The sequence below is a fragment of the Hyposmocoma kahamanoa genome, unplaced genomic scaffold (assembly GCF_003589595.1).
Source record: "Hyposmocoma kahamanoa isolate Upper Pololo Valley unplaced genomic scaffold, ASM358959v1 99879, whole genome shotgun sequence".
NCBI classification, from domain to species: domain Eukaryota; kingdom Metazoa; phylum Arthropoda; class Insecta; order Lepidoptera; family Cosmopterigidae; genus Hyposmocoma; species Hyposmocoma kahamanoa.
Window position 1 is genome coordinate 2,590,115 of NW_020656077.1, and position 25,005 is coordinate 2,615,119.

The 25,005-nt window shown below is 34.6% G+C and overlaps 2 protein-coding genes across 3 annotated transcripts; one reads left to right on the top strand and one right to left on the bottom strand.

Annotated features, from left to right (window-relative positions):
• Nucleotides 1-1,472: 1,472 nt before the first annotated feature.
• LOC113239367 (putative riboflavin kinase) lies at nt 1,473-19,387 on the top strand. Of its 2 annotated transcripts, XR_003311184.1 has the most exons (4): nt 1,473-1,690; nt 12,861-13,012; nt 15,193-15,505; nt 19,036-19,387. XR_003311184.1 is itself a non-coding variant. In XM_026476347.1 (3 exons), the coding sequence occupies exons 1-3, from the start codon at nt 1,606-1,608 to the stop codon at nt 15,403-15,405; spliced, it is 450 nt and encodes a 149-aa protein (XP_026332132.1). In that variant the 5' UTR covers nt 1,473-1,605; the 3' UTR covers nt 15,406-15,797. The 2 variants fall into 2 exon arrangements, 1 of the variants encoding a protein (XP_026332132.1); XM_026476347.1 differs by lacking the exon at nt 19,036-19,387 and having other exon boundaries at nt 15,193-15,797.
• Nucleotides 19,388-21,316: 1,929 nt separating this feature from the next.
• LOC113239438 (40S ribosomal protein S27) lies at nt 21,317-24,185 on the bottom strand. The gene is made up of 3 exons (XM_026476445.1): nt 24,165-24,185; nt 23,607-23,826; nt 21,317-21,478 (listed from the first exon to the last, which is right to left on the bottom strand). Exons 1-3 carry the CDS (start codon nt 24,168-24,170, stop codon nt 21,450-21,452), a joined length of 255 nt encoding a protein of 84 aa, XP_026332230.1. The 5' UTR covers nt 24,171-24,185; the 3' UTR covers nt 21,317-21,449.
• Between the last annotated feature and the right edge of the window lie 820 nt (nt 24,186-25,005).

Below are 25,005 nucleotides of genomic sequence, written 5' to 3' on the forward strand. Positions count from 1 at the left end.
TTGTCCCAGTGACATTAGTTTCCGGAATGCTAATATTTTTCAAACATTTCGTTCACGAAATGGAACGTATGTACAAATCATACAATTATTTCCATCGACTCACTCACTCTCACCGGTTTTTAGACGATTTTTTTTAAACAAATGTCACGTGCATTTTTGGTTCAACTTCATTTTGTTTGTCTTTTGTGTAGTATTTTTGATGATTTGGTAAAGGAACAACATAATAATTTTATTTTTACATCGACCTGTGTCAAATGAAGGATCCATTTATTCCAAACACGGTTAAAAACTCAATTGAACTAGTTCGATCACGTCTCTATTAAAGGTGGCTTTCATTATCCTGCATTGCAGTCCACCTTGCCGTGCACCGCGTAATGCAGAATTATGAATGTAGTCGCAGCGTGCAAGCCAAGGTAACGGAAGTAACAGTCGTGACAAAATCACGATGATTTATCACTGTGATTTTTTTGAAACCGGAACGACTGTCACGGCGATAGAAATGTAACGCTATTCCCCATGTCTAGTCCCAGGTTCGATTTCCGGGCCGGTAGAAATATTTGTATGGCCTACATTTATTTCTCTCGGGAGTTTGGATGTAATTTGTGGTTATCTATGTGTGTGTCCATGGCACCCGCGACACAGTGTTTCCCTAGTGCGGGGCTAAGTTGAGTGTGTGCGTTATTGTTATTATTATTATAAGTTTATATTTGACTCTTACTGAAATTCAATATTAAATTTATTTAGATTTCTGTGGTTTTAAACGACTGGTAAGGTTCAATCGTGCATCTCATTCGAACTTGTACTAAAAACTATGATAGTCCATTGTCTCGTTCCCACCGTCTCCCCTTGCATCTGTGAACTGAAAGAACGAAAGAAATAAAAAGATAAGTGAACTATTTTATAATATTAATTCACCTGTCTTTTTAATTCATAAGATCGCTTTGCTTCTGTGACTCCGCAAACACGTCACATTTCTCATTGAGTAAAAAAGATGGACCAAGAAAGAGGTGAACCAGATCGTGCACAACACAAGGAACTAGTTGGTTTCGGTTCGGTCAGTGTCAGGAATTCAATCTAAACATTCATGAACTACTCAAGCCTAATTCATAGTAATGTAGAACCACAAATGATTGGAATTTAAATAGGATTTTGTAACTTTCACTGACACGATCGCCATATATTGTTTTTAATATTCTCACAAAAACTGACACAAGCCTAGTGGCCGCCATTAATTTATTAATGTAAAATTGGCAACCCAGTGAAATTGCATAATGGCCAAAGGCTGGACGCCATAGTGCTAAGGAATAAGAAAAAAAATCTATTGTATTGCTTGGTATTTATGTATATTGTGGCTAAAACGCTTACCGCGAAGAGCCAAGAGAAATGAGAGAAAAAGAAGTATATCGTGGTGGTAATAAATAAATAAAGTGTGAGATAACAAATTGGTATACGTAGTGCGATATTCTCCTACCAATCAGTCGTTAATTGATACGAAGTCATAACGTAAACGTGTTACTTTTATTTTTATCCTGTTTGGTCCTACGTTTGTAGGTGGTTACCTGAGGCTATCCTTCACTGTTACTGTGGACCAGGTCTAAAGTCAGAATGTTACCGTCGCTGCCGCTATATATCGAAGGCGAGGTCGTTAAAGGTTTCGGCCGAGGATCCAAAGAACTGGGGTGCCCTACAGGTAATTCTATTATTATAAAGTCCATTATTATTATTACATTTATTAATGTTTTTTTCAATTGTTACCTTTTCAACTTTTCAATTTATCTGGATATTTCCTATAAATTTTATGCAAAGAATATTCGTAAATTTATTTTAATTAATTGAGTAGGTTATGGTAATATACACTAGGTTCTTGTGAAATAAGTCTAAGTTATTTTTTTTATTAAGAATTGTATTTATTGGAATAGCAATATAAACTTTTTCTTAATTTTAAGGACTTGTTTGGATACATGAAATCTTTGATGATAAAAATTTTTGAATTGGAACGTTTTTTTATTATTGATAGAGTAGCAAGCTACATACAGTTGGATGTAGTTATAATAAAAAGATCCAAGTCACAATTGGTAAGTTTCGAGAAAATGGAAGTTCAAGTTTTCGAAAGTTTAAAATGTTAACTACTGCTAGAATTCTCAACTGATCTTAATTTTCTTTTTGTCAATTTAAAGTTTTTACTATGTAGTTTCACATCAATTACCAAGCATTTCGTATATTAATGATTAAGGTAGTATTTAAAAAAAAATAGGATTTGAATCATTTTAATTTTGTATAGCAAAAGAACTTTTAGGCCATTCCAAAGTGATGGGTGGGACATTTAGGGTCGTATTCCAGAACTCTACTCAATACTCAAGTACAGTTCTGAAATATGACCCTTAGGGTCGTATTCTAGAACTCTACTCAATACTCAAGTCAGGATTTGAGTATGGTTTAAAGCACTCGAAAACATACTCAAGTCCTTGCCATTAGGGTTGTATTTCCAGTGCTTGAAATCATACTCCGATCCTGGCTTGAGCATTGAGTAGAGTTCTGGAATATGACCCTTACATTCCTTTTTTCTTGAACTTTAAGTAATATCTCCCTAACCATTAGTTAATTAGACTTAAAAGGAAAATATCATGAAGCCAGATGTACAATTCAATTGCGACTATTTATTTACTTAAATTTATGACATTATTTGTACTCAAAACTATTAATTTTCTAAGTGTGACGGGCGGGACACTCACAACGCCTGCCTGTTTGAGTTGATAGCTTCATGGTCAAGAGAAAGACAAACTATTAATATTTTGTTCAGCAAGTTTTTCATATGTGATAACTTGAATGTTAAAGTTCCAATTTGTATGTACACTTAATAACTTTGATAAATTTTAAGGAAATTAATATGTTAAGTTGTGACATAATTTTGTGATGAGTGGGACGAGTTACAGTTGAATACACAGAATTAATAAAATTACATTGTTTAATATTAGATCCATTGTTTGTAAGCAAATATTTTGTAAGTTTTGTCTTATTAAGACATTTTAACATAAAAACAAACAGAATTAAAGAACTGATTAAGTAATCCTATTATTTTTCTTGAAACACTGTCTATAATGACATGAAATCAAAGTCACACATGTAAAATGCGTTAATAATTTTGTAAAATCCTGCCATTCCTTGAAGATTATGTATCATATCAAAATATATCAAATTTTAGAAATTTGTTTGAATATAGTTAAAACTAGTGGGAACAGCCTTTTCATGAATTTCCTGATACTAAAAATCATCAGGAAAAATGTTGTCACTTTTTAATTGTCTTTTTTCATGTGTTAGAATGTCTTAATTATGAGAATTATAAAAAAATTTGCATACAAATGATGGATCTACATATAAATAGTGTATTTTTTACAATTCTATGTATTCAAATGAACTTGTCCCACCTGTCATAAAATGGTGCCCCAATCGTCACAATTTAAACACATCAAATGTTTAACTCCGAAATTAAAGCACCTGTTACACCTAGTAAACATCGTAAAAACTCGAATCCATGAAAATACAAACATTTAGTCAAAGTAAAAACCTTTAGAAGTGTGTGTGTGTGTGTGGTTAAAATAAAAATATGTTTTGTGACGGGTGGGACTTGAAATTAGTATTTATATACACAGTAACAACTTTTTTAGAAAGACGCACAAATAACCGCAAAAATTGTTGCTAACATTATACGACAAAATGCTTCACTATAGACGACAGCACTATGGCTGCGTTGTCTTCATTAATGAAGACAAAAAATACAATAATTGTACAATATCCGGAAAAATCTCATTTATTTCTAATGATTTGATTTATTGGGCGTATTCTAGTCATACAATTAAAACCAAATTGTGTAATGTATTTTTTTTTATCGCAGTGTTATTTTCGCTGGAATGACCTGACTTTTGTGATTATTTTTCATATTGCAAAAATGATCCAAAATGTGCAAAAAGTGTATAGGTATTAATTGTTTTATTTTGATTAAATGAATATAATTGAATTTTTAAGAATTTTAAGAAATCTCGATTAATTGCCCGATGTTTTGAACTATAATAACACTACACTCCAACATAACTTTATCATTTTCTACAGTAATAAAAATTGCATACTTAACCCAGATTTTTCGCGAAAAATACAATTTTTTGACAATGTTCGGATGCATTAAAATATATTTAAAAATTATTTTTCTTAATTTTTTCTCACTAAATCGACGACTAGTTGCTTGAAGAATTATTTTGTTAAAAAAACTTGATTTATTTATTTATCCTAAGTAGAGGTGGGAAAAACTGCAAATTTCTTTAGACGTTTAAAAATTATTCTTTTTTTTTTCACGTATGCGCTTTATAGTTTGAAGCTAACAAAATCGTTTAGAAAACGTTTAAGCGCATAGACTTTTTTGTTAAAAAAAGCTTGCAACGTTGTGTTGATAGCGAAACGCAAGAGTAGACCGCTAAAGGTTTTAAGATAAGTAAGTTTTTTTGTAAAAAAACGCAAAAAAAAAAAGGCTTAAAAGCTTATCAAATTCTTCAGAAATTCGCCAAGCTATCGGTCGGTTGCCGGTAGTATTTCGCCGCTAGTCGCCCGCACGCTGCACTGTATTTTGTCGTTAGAAGTCTTGCGAGTCGCTGCGACCGCGGTCGCGACGTATCGCCGGCACGCTGCACGAGCCCTAAAGTCTCAAGAGATTTTCCGACATTTCTTTTGTAGCGAGATCGTATACCAACAAATATAGTATTTTATAAAAAACAATGTGTCTACAACAGTGGAATTCACGGGACTTCTAATTACACAGGTTATTGTATTTAAAGGTAGAAGGTGAGGCAGGTAGAGAAACACAGGAAGTTGGCTCATATCTATTGTGGCACATCAATAACGAATAGGCGGTGGGCACCGAAGACCTTACATTATGGAGTGATTCACGAGGTCAAAATAGGAATATTAAATTGGTATTGATGCTAAAAGTGGCTCTGAGGACCCATCCGACCTTAAAAAAAGATTCGCTGTCGCTATTTGGAACCTGGGAATAAATTTTTGCCCAATGGTACAGATTTAAAAAAAAATTAAAATGCCTTGAAACACGGGAACGTCTTTACACAATCGAAGAATATATGGATATTTTAGAGACATGTAAGAAAGCAAACCCATTAAAAGTAATGCGAATGAAATCAGATAGGTTCTTGGGAACTGTACACATAGAAAAAGAATATAATTAATCGAAAAGTGTTCAAAAATAAGAGAAAGTAAATTTCGAGTTCTTAGGTTTTTGCGATTGTTACACATAGCAAAATGAAACTATTTTTCCGGATTTAAATCGCGTATATTTGTTTTTTCAAACAAACCGACGTTTCGGGCCCTTTACAGGTCCCATGGTCACGGTTGACAGTGGTAGTCAAAAAAAATAATCAAAACGATCCAAGTTACTTTGGATCCCATTGTTTCAAGACTTTAAAAAGCCAACACTATACAAGCTACTTTGGTGCATTTTTTTAAAAAAGAAACAATAAAAACAAAATTATTCAAGTTTATTTGAATCTTAGTGGTCGACATATTTCATAGTTAAGTATTTTTTAAGAACGATTCATACTCAAGTGGATCATGTCATGTGTTGTTGAATGAGAGTCCAGGACACCTGGATCGTTCATTAAAAATATTTCTGGGAAAATTGCGTATTTTTCAAAATGCTACATTTTTATAACTTCGCCAATATTACAGATATCGACACGAGTCTTTCTGGTATGAAAGAATAGGCTACGGTGAATCACGACGTATACTCAACTCATTTTCGCTCGCAGGCGGTCAGATTGTCCAGGCCGGACGGAGCCTGTGTTGTTTCCGACTTTCTTCCGGCTAATCGGGGGGTCCCGCAAGGATCTTTATTGGGACCAATACTGTTCATCGTCTACAGTGCTGATTTACTTAGGGCAGGGGTTCCCAAGCTTATTTTGTCTACTGCCCACTTTGAGAATAAATTATGTTTTAGCGCCCCCATTTTTCACCTACTTAAAAACCACTATAACTTCAAATTAAATTAATTATTGTGAGCTATGTTAGCGGAGATTAAGCATTCATTCTAAACGAGACTTTTACTATAACCCGCAAGAGTTAACTTGAGACCTGAGCGCAGTAGGTAGTACACAACGGCGCTCAGGTCTCAAGTTAACTCTTACGGGCTACACCTGCCAATGAGAATGATTATTGAAACGCAACTTTATAGTATTCAGACAGAGTATCTTTTATTCATAATAAAACAAACATAATCGATTCTAATATAAAAATTAATGTGAAGGATGAATCTGATGCTGTTTAATAAGTTTGTTGATATCAGGTTCCAATTTACCCAAGAACAGCCGCAAGTCACCACGTTCGGTAACATGAAAACGATTTCTTTTTTTAGTAAGCAGCGTAGTCACAGCACTAAAACCACGTTCACACAAATATGACGATGGGAATGCTATCAAGAATCGTTGAACGATTGACCACAATCCAGGGTACAATTGCGGGATCGGATTTTATAGCCAAAATTCTTGGTAGCCATTTTTGAACTTGATTTTTATTTCCTCGTTCGTTGTCAATTCTATAAGTTCTTCCAGCTGAGGTGATATTGCTGTGTTGACATTTGAAAACGGATCCAACACACAGTCAGGTATTTCCAAGTTCAAAATGTCCTGGTATCGTTCGGTGACGTCAATGTGGAGGTTTTCTAAATGTTGGCAGTAGGCAAACAAGTCGTCGTTACAGCACGATACTGATAAATTCGGAAAATTGTGAAATTCACGTCTGCCCATATTCTGTTTGTGTTGGAGCAGTTTGGCTGCGAAAGCAGCAACGACATTTTTTGTTTTAATTAAATTTAGTTCTTCGTCTTGCAGTTGGAGCATTCATGCCGTTGAACAATTTATACAGGTCTGTCATGTAAGCTATATCATTCTTTAATGTAATGAGCTTGTTGCGCAATTCTGTATCTTTAGTTTCCAAGAACTCTATCACAGAGTCAAACAGGTTGTAAAATCGAGTCAGACAAGCAATTGCAACTCTTCACAGCCAACGAATTTCAGTATGGAACAACAAATGGTTGAAATCTTCGTCATTATTTTAAATTTTTATTGAATTGATATTCAATTACTTTGTGTGAAATTATTCCACTAGTTTGTTGTAATCATTAATACAAAGATCGAACACTCAGAAAAAATTCCTTCCGATCCGACCTTCCTTCCTAGTAGTTAATTCCGCGGCTATAGTAAGCTCACTTGCACTCCGAATTTCTAAAAGATCTTCTACTCTACGTCTCTTCGTTTTCAGCGATGAGTCGTCAAAGGATTTTTTGGGTCTGCTTACAGACCCAAGTCCTGATGATGTTGAAGGCTGCGGCTGGTGTGTACATACATTTATTGCTATTCTCGAAGCCTCGAACCAATTTTTATGTTTGGTTAAAAACACTTCTTTATTAGATTTAGATGAAGTCCACTTTTCATTTAGTATCGCGGAAAGACTTGCGATTTTCATCTTCAGGTTTTTCAGTGATTCGTCAGAAGCATTAGTAATATTATGTTTCTCACATATATAATAAAAATGAGACTGTTTCTTGCATTTTTCTAATGTCTCAACCATTCTTCGAAAAACTCCAATTTCGTCACAGTAATGACACGTTCTGAAAAAAGGAGAATAATTTACTTACGGGGCTTTTCGGGCTCTGAAATATATATGAATCTATGCCTGAAAGTTGTAAATATAATATACAGAAGTATCTAGATTTATATATTTAAATAAAAAAGTTGCAGTCCTTTAAAGTTAACAATTAAGGAGAAATATGCAGGATTTTTTTAAAGATATTCAAACTCATATTGCACCAAAAATATACATGAATTTTTTGAAAAAAATACGTGATATTAGTGTACATACCTTCCACAGAATATTTCATCACAAAAAACACGTTTCTCTTTGCTACCAATTTTAAGAGAGGTTGTCACAAGTGTGCTAATAATGCAACTGATTTATAAATGCAAATCGAACTCCCAAATCACTTACATCTCGATCGAATCAAAGGCTTTCTCATAGTCCACAAACGCTAAGCATAATGGCAGGTTATACTCCTTGGTCTTCTGTATAACCTGCCGAAGTGTGTGGATATGGTCTCTGGTACTGAATCCCTCGGAAACCGGCTTGTTCGGGGGACTGAAAGTCATCGAAACTGCGCGCGAGACGGTTCGTGATGACTCGTGAAAATAGCTTATAAACGTGGCTTAGAAGCGAGATGAGCCTGTAATTCTTCAATATGGTGTTATCTCCCTTGTTGAAGAAGTGTATCACCACGCTTCTATTGCACGCTTCTGGCGTAGAACCTTCGAGCAAGACCGAATTAAAGAGCCTCTGAAGGACTCCTAGTATCGGTGTTTCACCCGCTTTCAGAAGCTCGGATGTAATTCCCTCTTCACCCGGTGCCTTGTTGTTTTTCAGCCGTTTCCGAGCCATTCTAAGCTCGTACAGACTGATGTCTGGGATATCCTCAGTGTAATGTCGGGTGAGCTTGGCTCTAGAATCTTTAGACTATAAAACCTCTCGATTTCCCCCAGTACTTCTGGCTTGGACGTTACAACGCTGCCTTCCTCCGTCTTTGGCTTTGTAAGCTGACTATGTGCAATAAACATGTCCCTTGCAAAAAAACTTTGGAGCCCTTGTTCCGCTCTATGGTATCTTTAATATAATTGGTATTAAAGACCCGTATGTCGTGTCGCATGCACTTCCATATGTGTCTATTAAACTGCATATAGGCTTTAGCCTTATCGGAGAACTGCAGCGTCATATCGCGTCGATTTGCCATTAGCTTGAGAGTAGGATCGGAGAGTTTCTGCGGTCTATCCTTGCGGCGGGTGCTGAAGAATTTTGACCCAACCGCGTGGACGGCTCCATCAACTTGTTACTAATCTCGTCCACAGAGACGCAGTCCTGTAAGCAGTCGAAACGATTTTGAAGTTCAAGCCGTATCTGTTCGGGGTCATATGGGCACCGCTGGGTCGCAGAGTAGACTTCATCAGTCGAGAAAGTCGTGACCTCTCACGTTTGACATCGATATTCAACAAGCCTCTTACCATCCTGTGATCGCTTCCAGTTTTCATCCTATTGATCACCGACACATTGTTGAATATCTGTCTCTTGTTGGTCAATATGAAGTCTATCTCATTCCTTGTGACACTATCGGAACTTAACCAGGTCCATTACCTTTGAGGCGGTTTTTGGCAGAAGGAGTTCAACATAAAGAGTCCCTTCTTTTCCATGAAGTCGGCCAGCCTTTGGCCCCTGGAATTACGCTGCCCATAATTTCCCCAAGCTCGGCTCATCAATCATTCGATTGCCCAGTTTAGCGTTGAAGTCCCCCATGACAACATTGAAGTGTGTTTGCGAGGTATGCATGGCTTGATTTATGTCCTCAGAAATAGCCTCTACCTCCTCATCGGGGTGTGTCGAGGTCGATGCGTACACCTGTATGACTTTCAGCGAGTAGCGCTTGGATACTCGGAGTATAATATACGCAACTCTGCTCGACACACTCCCGATAGATGTAATGTTGCCAATAAGGGATTTGTGGACGATAAACTCGTGGGACTACTGGTCACTTTCCTGAAGTAGAACAAGTTGCCGGATTTCAGGGCTATCGTGTCTTCCCCTCTCTACGGACTTCCGACAGCCCCACGATATCCCAGTGCAACTTGTCCACCTCCTCTTTTAGCTCGACGATCCTCTCGTCCGACTGCAGTGTGCGTGCGTTATAGTGCGTTGCCAGGGCCACTGATCATTATCAGAAAATTTTCAAAAATGTAACATAATTCTTAAAATTGTTATGGTATATTTATTTCGCTTCAAAACTTATGAACACACGAAGTATGTAATAATAATAATAAATATTTATGTAACTTTTACTTGCATCTCATAACTTATGAACACGCGAAGTATTTACCTAAACTGCAGAAGAAATAGTAATCGTAAATAGCCAACCCATTTTTGTTTTTAATTTGCAATCAGTGCTTTTCACTATACGCAAATTGTTGTAAGTTGAATGGTAATCTCTTCTTTGAAATCTTGAGACTGATTGGTCGTAGTTTCTAATTTAAAAGATTGAAGAAGAGAGAAGACAAATTCTAGATATAATTATACCCAGGCGTTATATTGTTGAAAGTTCAATACCTTTATTGCAAGTTTACAAGACGTTTTAATTTTATATTGAAATTTTATTTAACGTGCTACCATCTTGCGGCCAGTTACTGGGCTACAAAGAACGACTAACAGCTGAACGAATAGAAAAGTATTATTTGCTCGACAACAGATAAATGTCTTCTCTAACGCACATATTGCGAAATGAACTTTTTTTCGTCAATTAGGTTTAAAATTTACAAAACACTCATGAAGCATTTTTTCAAGCTTTTGTTCGCTAATAAGGTAGAAAATTCGAGATGTTTACTTAGTTCTCCAAAAGATAAAACTCGACCATATGGCTTTGGGTTATCCCAATCTTTTTACTTTCGTTTGTTACAGTACAAAAAATGAACTCTATAAACAGAAAATGGAAAATTAATAAAAATAAGTGTTACCGATGATATGAAATACCACCACGGGAAATATTTTTGGTTATCATTTTTTCATTCCAAAACAGACAATGAGGCATTTTTCTACGATTTTAGAGAATGTGCGCCAAACAAGTGACACAACCATACAACACAAAGCGATAATGGCCGACTGAGCTCATGTATACGTAACTACGCATGCAGTTGGCAGATGTGCTACGTTTACTTACACTTCTACTGTATTTATTGTTTTGTGTGGCAGGTAACATTGACACATTTTAAGAACTGGCAGTTGATTATAAATTTATTACTATTTAAATAAGTCTACTCACTACATTTTAATATTAATTATTCCTTTTATCACCGTAAGTATTACAATATTTTTATATGTGTGTATGTAATTTGAAATTATAGTAAATTTTTGGCCACCAAACATTACCATGAAACAGGTGGATAAGACAGATTATTGCATAGATACTAGAGGTGTTAAATAATATTACATAACTAGGCAGTGTCCCAGATTTTGGTGTAAGATACTTTATGTAACTGCTTGATGTCATCAGACATGTATTTACTCTCCCTACAAAGTCAATTTACCTTTTATACAGGACTAATTTATTGAGGTAGTCAGACGCAAACGGTAATATACATTACCGTGATACCACAACACTATGGTACAAGAAAAAACAAAACACTCCACATTCAACTCGCTGTAGGTACTTTATGTACAAATGGACCGATCGGGAAAATAGACCGATGGTAACGTAGGGAACTTAAGTACCTATGTACTTTAATGATATTTCTCAAATTTTGAAGGACAGACGATATAATTTAAAGTGAATCATAAAATGTATGAGATTAAGATACTTTTTGCACACAGCCCAAAAAAGTACTAAATTAGTGTTGAGTCATGGAAAAATTTTTAATTCGTAAAAATTTAATCTTCGCATTGACCTACAAATAAATGATTTTTCAGATTTTTTTCTCCGTTATTTTGAAAAATTCATCTACTGAAAATTTCCATGGAATTACCAACACTATATTTAATTAAGAGAAACATAATGCAATAGTACGGATTAGACAGCTATTTTTACACGTTATCTTAGTTCTACATGACCTGTATTCTAGGAAAACAGCGCCAATGAAATACAATAACCTCCTCTTTTCTTGAACTTTATTCAATTGTGTAAGGAGATTAAGAGAGTTATAATTATCAATTGACAGTCTGGAACATCTGAATAGAATTAAATGAGTGCCTAAACATTGATGTGTACTATTGTCGTTTGTATCAATACGGCAAGGTCATCTTATCATTACTATATTAAGGGTCGTATTCTAGAACTCTACTCAATGCTCAAGTCAGGATTTGAGTATGGTTTAAAGCACTCGAAATCATACTCAAGTCACTGCCATTACGGTCGTATTTCCAGTGCTTGAAATCATACTCAGATCCTGACTTAAGCAGACTTGAGTATGATTTCAAGCACTGGAAATACGACCTTAATGGCAAAGACTTGAGTGTGATTTTCAGTGCTCACTGCAATACTCAAGTCCTGACTTGAGTATTGAGTAGTGTTCTGGAATACGACCCTTGGAGTCGTATTCTAGAACTCTACTCAATGCTCAAGTCATGACTTGAGTATGGTTTAAAGCACTCGAAATCATACTCAAGTCCCTGCCATTAAGGTCGTATTTCCAGTGCTTGAAATCATACTCAAGTCTGCTCAAGTCAGGATCTGAGTATGATTTCAAGCACTGGAAATACGACCGTAATGGCAGTGACTTGAGTATGATTTCGAGTGCTTTAAACCATAATCAAATCGTGACCTGAGAGTTACAACTTTTCTTTATACAGTCAATAGCACATAGGCTTTACACTTTGACCTTGATTAGAATATATTTTTTGATTTGGTTCTTAAGGTACCCATTCATCCGAAACGATGCAAATTTGTAACATCAAAATGCCTCTTCGCCCGATGTATTGCGAAAACTTACGTAATATTTAACTCAAAAATTGGTAGAATTTAGAAAACACGATTGAAAATCATCATTCCAGACCATTGACCTGTCAATGTCCCCGAAAGAATGGCCAACGTAACCATGCTACTGCTGGTAATGTTTCCGCGGCAAAATAGCATCTCGTCACGTAATTTAGGGATTGTAGCATCGCCTTAGGTTGTGTTACGACTTCATGAGCAACGTTCATAGAGCGCAAACATTGCCATTTTGAATGTTTTAATAAAAGGAATTCCCCGCTTGCAACTTAGACGTATTAAATTCTGTTTCCAGCTAACTACTCTCTGGAGGTAGTGAAGCGAATGCCAAAAAATGTGATTCCTGGGGTGTACTACGGTTGGGCACAGGTAGACTCAGGGGCCGTGTACAAGATGGTCGCCAATGTAGGCTGGTGCCCTTTTTACCAGAACAAAGAAATGTCTGTTGTAAGTATGTTTTATAGATTTCCAATTCTTTCCTAGACTTATTCCGGGCGGGTTAACACCCTGCAGGGTGGACTCTTCATCAATTTCTTCATTGCCATTGGTTTGAAGTCACAGTTAACGTAACTCCGTGTAATTGTCTTGTGGATTAATCAAACTAGAAAACCTTAATTCTTCCAGACAACACTCATTTGTTTATCGATTCTACATTAGGAGGTTAAGGTAGTCATAAACTTAACGAAAATGCCTTTTCGACGTATGTATAATTCAAAGTCAAATAATCTTTATTTCATAGGTAAGCAAATTACTCTTGAAATCGTCATATTGATTACACTCTACGGCTCATTCGTAAGGCAGAGTCCCCTGAGAAGAATAAGCAAGAAACTCTGGGGTTGCTCTTTGTAAATATACAATTTTACACATTAATCATTTGCAATATCTATTTCATACAACATAGATCGAGACTAATCTGTAAGAGCTAAACGGGTAACTACCACGGAATTATCATCTAAGTACGCCAAAGCTCTATACTAACCTTTAGTATAAAGTTTTTGTTTCTCTTAGTTTAAAACCTCGTCAATGGCAAATTCTGAATATCAACCAGAATCTTTCCTATTGTCGAAGCATAGATACATTGCCCCCTAAATGAATTTATGACATTGTAAAAACGACTATCAGGAATACCTAGTTTTTTTTTATTTCTCATATTAATGTTATGTATGTCACTATTTTTCATAAATAAATTATTTATTTTTCTTAACATAAATTATGTTTTCGTAAATATAATATGACGCTAGTGTAAGAATGTTAACTCTGGGGCCTAAATTGTAAATTATCTTAACCGTGCATTTCTGCAAGACAAAGATTCTATTAATTCCTCAATAAAAAGAAAAAAAAATCGGCGGCATTACCCCAAAGCAAAATGCCGTATAAAATTCCTGTAAGTCCTGGAGATAAACAACAATAGCTTTAAACTTTACTGAAGATGCTATAGTAGAGACTTATTTCAAAAGCCCGATATCCAACTGTAATAGGGGCTCATAGCTCTTATCAGCCCACGAACTAAGCAGCTATGGGCGTACTTTTAAATCGTATATTGACCGGATTTATAGTTTTCAACTCAAAATTTTAAAGCAACTGGTACCGTTCAAAATTAAAGAAAAATTTAGAAATGACGATGAAAGGCAATTTAATTACTGTGAAGTACTACCAATGCAAAAACGATTAAATCTAGTTTTGTTGACAGAAAAATAACTTCAAAAGCAAAAAAAATTAAAGAACTTTGGCATAGTCACACGTCAGGTCACCCAAGAGACTTCCGTTACCGTAGTAGCTCGTAATTTTTACGGTGCTCGTACGACCAATTTTTCTTGCAATAAGTTTCCTTGCAACAGCGCGCGCTCTGCTGTGGCGGTAAATCGGTGGCTTGCATAACTTTTTGTTAATATTAACTGTGTTATACCTTTATTATATTTTATTCTTTTTCGTACATTGTTTATATTTAATAAAATTGTTATTTTATATATTATGTTAGAGGAGTTGCAACACTCATACAAATCTGACCGAGTTAGTGTTTTTGTAATTATTAAATAAATTAAAAAAAAGACTAATTGAATGACAAATTTTTATGCATTTCTTCCAATTTTAACTGATATTAATACGAATATTTTTAACAAAAGAAACAATCGGCGTGCGTGTTAATTACAGTCGCGGATCATTATCCGTGATTAATAAAACATGTAGCTAGGTACAATTGTATATATAAATGAACGGTACTTCAATTGTCTTATATTGTCCAATGTAAAGAAATCCTAAAGTGAAAATATGAGGCTTTTTTTAGAGGAACAAAAAGAATATTACAGTATTATGTGTAATGAAATACGCATATTTACGTGTCACTACTTATGGCGTTTATTAGTTAGTCTTTATTTACAACCACAAACCGTGTACCATTAAAACTTAGTGATAACCTAATATAATTTAGACAGATATCGAACCTTCAAAATATTTAATGGATTTCGTACAAACATAAATCGAATTTAGTTAGCAACTTGTTGTTAACAAAAGTTTTGCAAAAGCACATTGACCTGAAGATTTATTTCGCCATCTTGAAGTTGCAAAAAACAAATTCTTTAGTAGTTTATTCTTAATATTTTCATTATATTATTAATATTTTATTACAGGAGACGCACTTGATGCATGAATTCGACTCAGATTTCTACGGGTCGAATTTGAAAATCGTCCTCGTCGGCTATTTAAGGGACGAGTTAAACTTCGATTCACAGGGTAGCTTGATCGCTCAAATCAATGAAGACATTCAGAACGCCGATCAGAAACTAGACCTACCAGAAGCTAAGGAGATAAAGAATCAGTATTTTTATAAAAAAGCCGACTGAAACTGAAGACAAGCGAAAATCGATTAAAACCAATTTTAAAATATCACCCCACACATGGTGACAAATACGCGATGTATTTACTATATGCAGAAAGTTTACAGTAAGATTTTATTATTTAAATACATGTGACTATTGTGCCTTAGAAGATATTTCATAAACAAGGCTTCCGACGGCTGTGAGACATGGAGGGAAAGTACTTTAAATATTGTAGATAGGGTATTTGCTTCAACAATCATCCAAAACATCCCGTATTTTTATGGTCAAAAGAGTCAATAGTAAGGATTCATATCCTTTTAAGTAACACAGTATCTTAAAGGAACACGGTTCAATTATACAATTTATTCAAAAATGAAACAAACTTGAAACTGTCAATTTATGTTTTGTTGTATTTACGGTATTTGTCATTAATTTATCAACATGTTTAAATTATCGTTTTCTATCTTGTACTTATAATAAATCTGTGCAAGTAAGTAATTTCTTAAATGGGTACTTATTAGTAAATAATCAAAGCTATCCGTCAAATGATAATGCCGATATTTTTAGTGGTACGGATATCGACAGTATTATTATTAGGGTGGCTTCATTTGGGACCTCTGGGTGCGGCCTGTGCCTACCCAGTATGAAACTTCTTACGTCCATTAGAGGGCAGCACTGGGTGCACATGCACAGGAGTATTATCCACTTTGTGGCAGAATATATGTACGTTCTCTGTTTTCACTCTGCCCAATATTTGACATGTGCTTGTTCAAGCCACAATGCCATGTTATTGATTAAATCGAAGACGCGGACGCAGCACGTATTTAGAATAATGTTTTTTTGAAGTATTTATTGATAGAGAAGCCGTGAAATATTAATAAATTAAATAATACCAAAATAAGACAATAAAGTCCTATATTAATACGTGTTTTGAAAAGTAGTCGCTCTGGAGAACAAAAAAGAAACAACAAAGTAAAGTTTTGTTTTTATAGTTAGACCTTAGAAAATATTTTTATAACATTTTCTTACACCGTAAGAATTATCATACCTTTGTTTCCTAAATCGATCGATCAGAATCGAGAACTGTATTGTATCAAGTGAACATCACATCACTAACCATAAAATTTGACCAAAAACATGACGGAACGTTCGTGTCACGAAACTGAAAGAATTGTACGAAAGTATCGCTCTTCATAATATTCATGGCCTACTAAAGAAGGGTCACAAGTGTACCGCACCAAGAAAAAGCTGCAATGTATTACGAATCACGCGGCATACACTCGATTGCATATTTCTTTTCTCGAAATTATCTCTTCCAAATACTTTTCCTCCGTGTCGCATAGCCGTGTGACGCCTGTATAAAATTAGTTTAATATAATAGTTCCTAAAATAGAAAGACAGTCCCATTGTTCCATTTCATTTTCGTCACTAGTAAGTTAATAACTCGAAACATCGGTACGGCGGCGGTGCACGCGTTTTAATATCACTATTTAGCAAACAAAAAAAGTTTGCATATGATCACTTTAATTTCGCATCGCCATATGGCGTATTTGTCGAATAAGCATAATATTTTGTCAAATATACACTCCACAGATAGGTTGTTTCCCAAAAAATGCCAAATGCACGTAACACGTAACGCCAAGTGCTATAACCAATTGATATGGCCCCAAAAATCCATAGTAACTTTCATATACGTAGCGTGATGATCGTTACATTTTTGTGCTGTGTATTTTTCGGCTGTTTTTGAAGTGTAACTGCATATGAAAAGTTGAATTTCATCGCTTCTTACTTGTACACTTGTACACACAACCGAATCAACGTACATTGCTTCGTACAACTGGTGCTGTTGTTTTAAGCTATTTTTAACCGACTTTAAAAATGGAAAGAGGTTCTCATTACGCCTGTATTTTTTTTGTATGTTTGTTACGCGATTACTCCGACATTTGTGAACCGATTTTGATGATTCTGTTTTTGTTGGAAAAAGGGTGCCTCAGTACTGGTCTCATTTCAATTTCAAGAAAATATTTCACTCACTCTCTCAACAGTGGCAAACTAGTGGATGAATCCGGTTTCGCGCACTTTCCTGGGCGCCTACTATGAGCTCTTAGAGCAATCCTATTTAAGCCTGTAAGTTGGATTGCCTGTCAAATTCGTATTATGACGAAATGATTATCACTAGTATCAGGTTCCTTACCACGGTATGACTTCTTTTTATTTTCCCGATATTTAACGGTTGCACGCTCCATGGTCACGGGTTGACTTGACTGTCAACCCGTGACCATGGAGCGTGCAACCATGATAGTGATAGTCATTTAGTGAATAACCACGAAAGTCTTAAAATCGTATTATGACCTCACAAAAACAATTCACTGTCCATGCAGTTTACGTTCCCCATTCGAAATCCGTTCACATTTTCTTTCATACCAAAATCGTGATCATGACATGCCATTTGCCATGCAAATCTGTAAAAACAAACCAATTCCAAAAAATCTTCCAAAGATTTTTTTCTGAGTGTTCGATCTTTGTATTAATAATTATAAACTAAATGTATGATTATAACAAACTAGTGGAGTAATTTCACAAAAAATAATTGAATATCAATTCAATAAAAATTTAAAATATAACAATGCAAAAAAAGTTACTCCGTGACTAACTTTTTTTGAGATTTTGTTACATTTTTCCATTGACTTACAATTATATGGACGTCGGGTCCGCGCTAAAAAGTGTCCGCACTTGTAAGGCGCTAAAATCGTATACAGAGCGCCAAACTCCGCTTTAGTCTTCATTTGTTCGACTGACAGCGCGATACTGCGATGACATTACAATTTAAATTTCGAATAGGTTGACTTGGGACATTTTTTCCGTGGTTTTTGTATTAGACCCGTCGTCCATTTATTTGTAAGTCAATGCATTTTTCAGAAATTTTGTTTAAGTTTTATTATATTTTTAGTTTCATAATTATTTTTATCTTTTTATGCTATCTATATACTATTAACTATTGAGCGTTTTTTGTAGATTTTAGTTTGAGTTTCCAATCTTTAAAGTATTGTTGATAATTATTGGCATGAATGTTATTGCAATTTTAATCATTTTAATAATTTTATTGACGGAAAATCGTAAAATAACTTTTAAGTAGTGTCAAATTTGACTCTATTTGCTTTCAATGAAAATGTACGAATACAAGATACGTTCCAATTATGTTATTAAACTACAAACTCACCTTATTAATTTCAATGATAATGACTAAACATGACATGTAATTTTGTCGTACGACAAATTGTATAGTTGAATAAGGCCATTTTGGTTTATGCGGCGAACGCGTGGTAGTTATTATTCAGACCAATTTAAATTTTTTGCCTAGTGAATAGAATTCAGATTCGCCATTAATAAAGCGTCGTGTAACTGGACGCTTACTGTACCAACTGGGGTTAATGTCAAGGAATCATCAGGGTCATCAGGGCTCGATATTTGAAAATCTTAAGACTTGAGAAAAATCTATCTTTCTGGTTTCATTATGGCAGTGTTTGATTGTAAACACTTTTTAGTCCATCGAAGCTTGGTCGCGTTGTGATTTACCTTTCGATTTTCAGATTTTTTTTGTACGTAAATTTGGAAAATACGCGAGTTAATAATACAATAAATACTTACTTACAGCGCCACCGCCACCACCTCGGGAAAAATATTTTCATTGAAGACCGCCAAGACAGAAAATACTTGTTTACAAATTATCGCTTTTCTTTTGTAGTCTGTCTATTACATTAGGACGGCAACTAATTAGTTTCTTTGTAGTTTAAAATGATTAAAATATTTTTGAAGCCTTGACAGATTGACTAAATGTTGGCATAAATTATTATATGAAAAAGAACAAAAAGTTATAATAAAGCTTTTTCTCACAAGATGAATATTTCGATTTTCGCTTGTTAGATTTTACTAAAACCATGTTATAGCAAATTCCTTATCTTGTGATATTTTTTATAACAACATTTATAGATTATTATAAATTTTACGACTGTTTTTTGAAAATAAAGAAAGCTTATAAGGTATGGTTTGACTGTTTGCTAGAAACCTACATATTGTTATCCCGAAAATGTTTGCGTGTCAAGCAAGATGGACGGTTTGGTATGTAAAATTATAATGGTACTGTTACACATTTCAGTATCGAACCTAGAAACGGTTGGAAAAACGTGAATGTCAATAATGTTTTGATTCATTTACTTAGCTTTACACATTACAAACCGACCACCTAATTTTTTTTTATACTTCCTGTGTGCTCCTGATACTTCCTTCCTTACTGTGCTATACGATCTATGAACCTACTCTAAAACCACGAATTCACTGATAATTAACGATTTTAGAACTCGTCATCAATGATTTAAGCCTGAACTTTTGACTTCGACGAAGCAAAGATGGCGAGAAAATAAGTCATTTTAGGCAAAGTTTTATTTTTGAGGGTACAAACAGCTAAGTTAGTTTATTACAAAAGTTAGTTTTGTTATCCCGAAATATTTGCTTAACCCGCCATTTATACTTAGCCGAAGTCAATCTTTGTTTCTTAATCTTAGCCTTAGATCATTGTTCGTCCTTGCCTAATTATCTAGCCACATAAACGCAAAGTGACACAAGACTCATTAACTTTCCGTCACATTATACAGTCTGTCCAAAATTCAAGCTCAAGCGAGCACCCCGGCGAGAGGCCAGATTATTATCAGTTCTGCTAAAAATAAAATAAAAGATCCATGTCTGTGATAATAGGCATATTTTTAAGTTAAACATCGACATTTAGAATTTTACATCGATTAGAATTGAGCATCGTTATTTGGAATTTAATTTAAAAAAATTGCTAAATCTGTGACGAGTATGTTACATACCTGTAGACGGGTCTAGTATCGATTTTCAACATTTTCAAAAATATGCTCAAATGTATACTTTACATAATATTAAAAGTATTATTTATGCAAAAACACGCTAGTGTAGATAGATATTGTTGTATTTATGCTACATTGTGGATGCACTGCGAAGCATGTTGCGAATAAATTCAAATCTCACTAAAACTCAAAGAGTTGGTGATATGACAAAAAATCGGTTCTTTTCAAGTATCAATTCCTTTTTTCCATATAAGGGTATCAAAGCCGAATACAGCGCGTAATAAGTATTCTGGCAGTGTTGCGGTTATGTGGACCGCAGCCACCGAAAAATTAAGCAGCGCTGCTACAGTCGCCGTTGGACTCTAATGAAAGTATCTATAAAAACATGCATGGCTAATTTATGTATGGTCTGCACCTGGAGACAGCTGGTACGGAAAAGTGGAATAGGGGCTTTTATACTGTTTAGGTAATAGGTTTTGTGCGCATAATTAGGTGTGTGCTTCAACATATTTTCAGCTCTCGCATATAGCATTTACTTATCGTTTACTATCAACTACAAAGTATCGAATTCTTTTGACGAAATATTTAATTGAAATCATTCAGTCCACTGGGATCTTTTGAATAAATTGTCTTTAGGAAATAAAATCTTACTCTTCTCTTAAACAGTACATGTGAAAAGATAAACTACGCGTCCGAAACATTGACTTACTTACAAATTGTAAGTCAATGGTCCGAAAGGGGTTTCCTTCCTTCCTTCAACCTATCCTTCACTACAATCTCGGTACATTTTTAACATCATCATCAACCCACTTATACGCCCTACTGCTGGGCACGGGTTTCCATTCAGACGAGGGTTGCTAGGTAAAATATACTGTACATATTCTAGTTCTACACTCCCCATGTTATAGTTGTAAAGACAAAGGCATGAACCCACTTTGTTTTTAATTAACATTCTCAAACTTTATTATCAAGAATAAATCAATATTTCGCAAAGCAGCAACATAAAACAAATAAACAGCACAGCATGTATAGGAAACTAAGTACTGGTAGTAATAAATAAAACAAAAATCCCTTTGAAAAAGCCTTTATTTTAGGTTGTTTGCTTTAACAAATACATTTTTATAATAAAACTCGTACTCTCTTCACGTGCTTGGGAATAAAAATGCAAATCTTAAATAATAGCGGCTTCTCATCAGGAAATGTTTAATGTTGCTTTCTTCTAAACGAACATCCTGAAACAAAAGGCTTTGATGAATAAAAAAAGATTATATTTTTGCAAAAATCAAATATTGACCCTTGCCATGTCATATTCTTTTAAGAAACAATTTACTCAACTAAAAACAACAAACATTGACATTAAATACAATTACTAGATTATTTCAGAATTCAAACTTAACTCAGTTACAACAGTGGCCATTGAAAAGAGTACTTGTTAAAAATATACAATGCCATTTGCTATTTTAGAATATTGTGATTTTTATTTCATATCAAAGTGGTTATAATATACACCATAAAACGAAACTTTGCTGACATATTACTTGTACAAGTAAATTTAGACTTATAAGTATATTTTAATATTATTTGTATGAAATCTAATTACTATTTCTGCACACACTCATAGGCCCCGTACTAGGGAAACCCTGTATAGCGGGTGTCATGGACAGACGCATAGACAATCACAAATGACACCCAAACTCATGAGAGAATTCTCTCGGCCCGGGAATCAAAGCCGGGACCTCTGCATGGCAGTCCAGCATTGTTAGCATATATCTAAATATATGCCGCAAGTACAGCAATTTGTATCAAGCGTACCACATTTTTTGTACCCACTATGATGTCACAAGAACTATTTACTGATGGAAACCTCCTTCCGCTCACTCTAAATCGATTGGTTGTTATTGCTATTGATTCGGAATACGCGTAAACACGTGTATTACACAACTGAACGCATTATACAAAAGTGTGTTGGGTCCGATATTCATGGTGTATTAACAAAGGATCACAAGTATATGGCATCAAGTAAAATCCGCAGTGTATAACAAATCATGAGGCATACACTCAGGGTCGTATTCCAGAACTGTACTCAATGCTCAAGTCAGGATTTGAGCACACTTGAATATGATTTCAAGGACTGGAAATACGACCCTAATGGCAAGGTCTTGAGTACGATTTCTAGTGCTTTGAATCATACTTAAGTCCTGACTTGAGCATTGAGTAGAGTTCTAGAATACGACCCCTAGTTGCTTATTCGTTTTCTCGAAATTCATACATAACCAAAATAATTGTTTTTAAAATAAATTATGCATCTTCTGATCACAAAATCACTTGCCCTTGGAAGGAAATGTCCCTATTTAACCGTTTGCCCACAGTTATGGTGCTTTTGCAGTTTATAATAGCAAAATTAGGCATTTTTCGTGTTTTTGACTGGTGTTTATATGATAAGGGTCAAGCACATTCTGAAGTTAAGCAACAGCAAGTAAGTGAATTTCACTTAATTTGGGCATGCGAAGTACGTACACTTGCGGCGTCTATCTAGATATGTGTGTGATTGTAACCATTCGACCACGGAGACAGTTGTCCACCTCCCTAGGTATCTTTCATTTTTGTTGCAATAAAATATGTATAATACTTTGTATTTTTTTAAGGTTAGAGGCAGTCAGCATAGTTATTCAGAAATTAACATGTGTATAAAACAAATTATAACTATATGATCAAATTATTCTTTTAATGAGGACTGTCAAACTGTAGTAACATTTTTTAACTAATTCTGCTTTGATTATAATGCATTATTTATAGAGGCAGTTCATGATAGCAATCAATATCAACTATAAAATAATTGAGTTTTAGTGAATCAGCAGCAATAGCAACGCTTATTTATAAATTATTATACAATTACCACACAAGTAGAAATCTTCATTAGCAAAATATTGTGCAATCATAAGTAGATGCATATTGCACAACATTTTTAAATATGAAGAAATGAATAATTAAAACAAATATGACTATGAGCATGTTACTCTCCCCCCATTATAATTGGTTAAGATAAAGGCTTTCCATTGTCATTTATTCCAACATCTCTCGAAAAACTGTATACATATGACCGACAACAAAGAGGACTTCTAAAATGCACTAAGTGCATGTGGGTTAGTGAATAAAGAATTACATTCCTAACCATGTTAAATGTTCTGTTCATTGATTTACCATCACACAAAGTAACAATATGTACATATATATTGCACATGTGGAATAATATTATATTGATAACCCAAAATGAAAACGCGTGTTAAGTGTGTGAGTTTATAAACTTACAAACACACACACAAAACAAATGAATGGTGAAATTAATAAATTAACACGCACCTTCAGTTAACCTAGCACGACCTCCAGTAGGCTGGCAGAGGATCGTTGAGCATCCAGCGCAAACGACTACCCTCTGGGCATGACTGAATACGGTCGTAATCTTGTAGCAGCCGGGACATTTAACATCCATAAAGTATGAGTTCGGATGTGGCACCAGCCTCTTCAACTTATGTTTCCTTCTCTCCGACACGGGGGAAGGGTGCAATAGATCCACTGCGAGCTAAAACACCAACATTGTTAGGTTATTATCGCACAATTAAACAAAATCTTACCCCAAACACTTAATTTTCAAAAAATAGTGAAATACGGCAAAATAACACTGAGTTTACTATAATCGTACTATATTTCAACGAGGATTGCGACTTTTTGGGTAACTCCCCAACATGTCATTTACTGCCATGTGTAGCGGATGTTTTGTGCGCAGTAAATTTTAGAAAGGAAAATGTTTTATATATATTATAACACAAAATGTAGCGCATTTAGCTTATAAGAAACTAATAATTCCAATCAAATGCAACCCGGTTTGAATTTAACAAATAAAAACTAGAAAATACACACCGGCATGGTTTCAGCTTTGATGCAGAACCGGAAAAGGAAAGACGTCCACTGTACCAAAGAGAAGGAGACACAACCATAAATATGACAGATATGAATACGTTCAAAATTAGCTTGAGTAAGGCTTGCTTTAGTAGTTCATAAACTACGAACTGTTAAGAATGAATTCCTGACTCTGACCAAAAGGAACTAGTTCCTTGTGCTGTACACGATCTTAATAGTTCACCTGTCTTTTTAGTTTTATAGGAAATGGGACTTATTTGGGAAGTATAGACTAAAAAGACGTGTGAACTAATATTGTATGTATATAATAAGTATTAGTTCACCTGTCTTTTTAGTTCTTTCTGTTCACAAACGCAAGTCGAGTCGGAGCGAACTAGACAAATAATGGATTATCATTGCTTTTAGTACAACTTCGAAAGGGATGCACGATTGAACCTTACTAACTCATTTAAACCCACAGAAATCTACATAAATATATAATAATTTAGATTTCAGTAAGACTCAAATATAAACTTATAATTATACAATAAACTTTTTTCATAGCTATTTTTATTTTCTTTATAAAATTTAACACACTTACACACAATAATATACATAGGTAATAAACATACCTATCCTATATTAAATAAGAAACTCTAATACAACAAAGATCACATTATGACAAATGTTGAAATAAAATTGTTTTGTAACATTTAAAAAGAATACAAAGAAAATAATTCTAAATATGAAAAATCTTTATTCGAGAATTCAAAAGTATAATATCAAAGAGAGAAAACAATAAAGTATTCCTATTTAAAACAGTAAATCGTTTATACGGATCATTTCAATCCGACCGAAACGG